A 3856-nucleotide genomic window follows, 5' to 3' on the forward strand; every position below is an offset into this window, starting at 1 on the left:
TATGAGTGTGTATGTATAGGACTCAGTTTTTTCACCCCCAAAGCATTTAAATCTGTCAGGTAACTTGTAAATAACAGCTTTCGCAATCAAGATCCACAATATCCCAAAGAGCAGCTGCTCCTTCAGCCAGCTCCTGGAAGTAAGAGAATATGGAACAACTCACCTACAATGTATTAATAGATCAATATGAATAAGAAAAAAAAATCCTCGGGTGTTGCAAGCCACTAAGGCTTTGGGGTAAACTGTTACAGCAGTTTAGTCTAGTTGACTGATACAGAAAGACACCAAGTCTTGGCTCCAGAAAAGCCTAGCTGGTCCTTCCCACTCATTCTGCCCCAGTTCAGGCCCTCACTTCCCATCTCTACTTCTGCACCTGCCGCTACCTTATAGCCCACACTCACATTAATCCATACCCAGTCTTGAGTAATCTTTCTAAACTACAGATGTGACAGCCATTCCCCTGATTATCAGAAATTATGGCTCCCCAGCCGTACTTCTCGTTTTTACTGAAAACAGACAGGCAGGCACGTGAGCAAGGATCTTAGATATCACGACAAAGCCGGAAACAACTTCTGTGATTTTTCTGTGCTCAGGTACTTGATTTTTAAAATGCCTATTTTACACATTAATCCAAACGTGTATCTGAGCTTATTACGATCATGTATCTATTTTTATGAAATTAGATGTAGTAATTGTGGAAACTGTACCATGCCTACGCTATGGCTCTGAGCATCCACTAGCACTCTGTGAGAAAACATTCCAGGGTGAAGAAACCTCACTGAAGTACAGGTTTATGAAGATGAACTAATTCCCTAACGAAGATCTCCTGGCCCTGCCTGCCAGTTTCACTCTGTCTCCCACAACCCCCTCCACGCTCCTTAGCATCCAGCTCACTGGCCGTCTCCCCAGTGCTGGAACTCAAAAGGCTTTTGCTCACTTTGATCCTTATGCCTTATATGTCTTCATTCATTTCTACTTTTCAGGCCCAGGTAAGTCACCTGCTCTGAATTCACACACTTCCCTACTAAGAGTTGACTCCCTCCTCAGGGCTCCCACATGATATCCACACACTCTATATCGCAATTCCTTGTTTCCATTTCTGTCCCACACCTTCGTCCCATCCATGTCTCACCTTTATGTTCCTAGTGCCTTGGATAAGATATGAAGCACGTTACATTCCCACTGGTTGACTAAATACACTTCTGCTGCTGAAAAGCAGGGGCTTGGCCCAGAGGATAGCCGAAAAGTTTTTCTCTTCAGAACTGAGTGTTCCGTCAGCTCATCTCTACAGCACCTTCCAGAAATAATTCTCCCTCAGTTAAAGGCTTACCAAGAGCCTTTAACTACAAGCAGTTCAACCCCATTTGATGACACTCAGTGAAGAACATCCATTTCAAAAAGATTGATTTATGATTCTTTTATTAACACACACAGGAGGGGCTTTGGTCATGTGAACAAAAAATTTATTTTTTAAAAAAGGCTTTTTAGGTCTTTGTTTTTCAAGGCAAATTAATACTTACTATACGTTTGACTTTGACCTCCCATCTGACAGGTCTACTACCCTGATGAACTGGAAGAGACTTTCCAGGCCCTGATAATGTCTTTTCCTTTCTCTGGCCTCTTAAAGCTCTTTGTAGACTGTCTCTTCGATGCCATTCTCTGATGTCCCTGTAATGTGTGAGGGTATTACGATAGTTCCTAATCAAACTGCCTTGTCATAAAAAGTCAGCTATGTTGTCTAAATCAACTCACCTGACAGGTTACACAATATATATCAGACAATGTGCCACAAAACATAGCTCTCCTCTTTCATCTCACAGAGGAACTCAAGTTCCAAAATATATACAAAACCACCTTCCATCTCCAACTGTCTTCTCGTTCTTCCCAGCTTTATGCAAAGCAGTCTCATTAATACATTCTTCACCAGGCTCAACCAGGCAGCGTAGTGTCTTCCACTGCACCTCTAAAGTTGGAAGATTCTGATCCCAAGTCTTGACGTGTTCCAAAAAACGATCAGGTCACAAAGGTAACAGCAAAATACAAGGCCATGCCCAACATTTCAAAAACACAGCGAAGTAACAAGAATAAACGTGACCACGAAAACAACTTAATTAAGCCCCATTTCTCTTGTGAAAGTATTTCTTCGACAAAAGTTGTATCTCCAGAACCAAACACATTTGATGATCTAAATCCATATCGAGGTCATCAATCACTGACCATAAGGGAGACTGTTACATGGGGGTAAAAAACATACAAAAACAAAACAGAGAAAATGACAAGCTGTTTCAGTTTCCTCAAGGTGTCAGTTCATCCTTACCAGTTGACTACAGTCCTCAGCTGTGAACCTAAAGCACAATTGGGAGAAATTTACCATGAAGACATTGACTCTCAAAGTTCCATATCTTGATGTTAAAAATAAATGTGAACCACCCAGAAGAATGCCACTTCTTTGAGACACGGTCCTCTGACATACCTGTCTCATAGAACAGTCTGGAAATTTCAGGTAATGGCCTCTGGCTTTACTCTTTATTTCTTTCCCTGCGTTCTCAGCCTGCGTTCCATTGTGCTCCACAGCCTAGGTCTTCTGTGGCTTTCCCCAAACTCCCTTAGTGCCTAGACAGGTCTACTTCCTGGCGACTGCCCTATTAGAACTGACTTACGTTTCACAAAAACAAACCCGAGGTTACTTTTATTTTTCTGTGATTACCAGTGTGGGAGGGAGAGGCCACAAAAAAACGGTATACTAACACCTAACAAAACCAGCAAGCATTCTTTCCTCTTGACCCCAACTTTGTTCCCAATGCTCAATTTTCGATGCAATAAAATGGGGGATGCAGGCCTAGAACATAACTTTTTACAGGGCGCGGTTTAACCATGCTTAGGGCGACTACTGAGTTCCATCCAAGCTCCCGCGAGTTTCCGACCTTACCGCCGATCTCCTCCTTCAAGACGACTCGCTTCTCTCTATTCGCCAGACGAGCTCGACCAGCATCTCTGCCATCTTCGCAATCTCCTTGGCCTTCTCCTCAGCCTTCTCGCACAACTCCGACACTCTCTCGTCGGCTTCGCCACTCGGGTGCTGCACGTGATTGAGCGCGCTCTCCTCCGAGGCCTCCACCTGCGTTTTGATCTGGATGAGCATATTGTCCATCTCCCACAGCTTGCTCCTGGTTCGCAGGTACGCCCGCCCGTGCTCGCGTATAAGAGACGCGATGTCCTCGCGCATCTCGTTGATGACCGGGAGCAGGAACTGCTCGAAATCCTCCTCCGGCTCCAGCACCTCCACTTCCTCAGGCGCTTCCACCTCGTCTATGTCCAGGGGCCGCATCTCCTCCTGCCGCTTCTTCAGTACCGGAGGGGCGTTCTTCTTACCGGAACCCCCCAGGGACTGGAGATCAGCAGTGATTGCTGGAGGCTGAGCCCACACGCTTTGTCAATAGTACTCCCGAATTATCTTTAATTTTTTTCTTCCTTTTAATTGTAAGCCTTTAGCTTTAGAACTCCGTGGGAAGAATCGCCGTGGATACACACAGCAAAGCGACCTGCGAAATGGAGTCGCAGTTGTCAACTCGCCCTCGGCCTTTTTGCGGCCCTTTCACGACAGAGCCGGGCTCCTTTACGGTCACGCCTTCGGCGAGACCCAGTAGCGGGCGCGCGCACGTAAAGGGGTCTCGGGCGCGCGCATGGCTATCCCCGTCAGCTTCCCGGCGCCCCGCCTCGCCGTCTTCTCTAATTTAGATTGGTGGCGGCAGGTTTGTTCGCGTCTTCCCCTAAAGCTTCCCTTCAGAGGGGTTTTACTTTTATTATTATTTTTTTAAAGTAAAGGTGACCCTCCCTTCCCCATATTTGAATAAGA

At 45.7% G+C, this 3856-nt stretch overlaps 1 protein-coding gene across 1 annotated transcript; it reads right to left on the minus strand.

The window, feature by feature from the left end:
* Window positions 1–1402: 1402 nt before the first annotated feature.
* MRFAP1L1 (Morf4 family associated protein 1 like 1) lies at window positions 1403–3629 on the minus strand. Its single transcript, XM_003898444.3, has 2 exons — window positions 2930–3629; window positions 1403–2345 (listed from the first exon to the last, which is right to left on the minus strand). Exon 1 carries the CDS (start codon window positions 3326–3328, stop codon window positions 2945–2947), a length of 384 nt encoding a protein of 127 aa, XP_003898493.1. The 5' UTR covers window positions 3329–3629; the 3' UTR covers window positions 1403–2345; window positions 2930–2944.
* Between the last annotated feature and the right edge of the window lie 227 nt (window positions 3630–3856).

This window comes from Papio anubis, chromosome 3 (genome assembly GCF_008728515.1).
Source record: "Papio anubis isolate 15944 chromosome 3, Panubis1.0, whole genome shotgun sequence".
Taxonomy (NCBI): domain Eukaryota; kingdom Metazoa; phylum Chordata; class Mammalia; order Primates; family Cercopithecidae; genus Papio; species Papio anubis.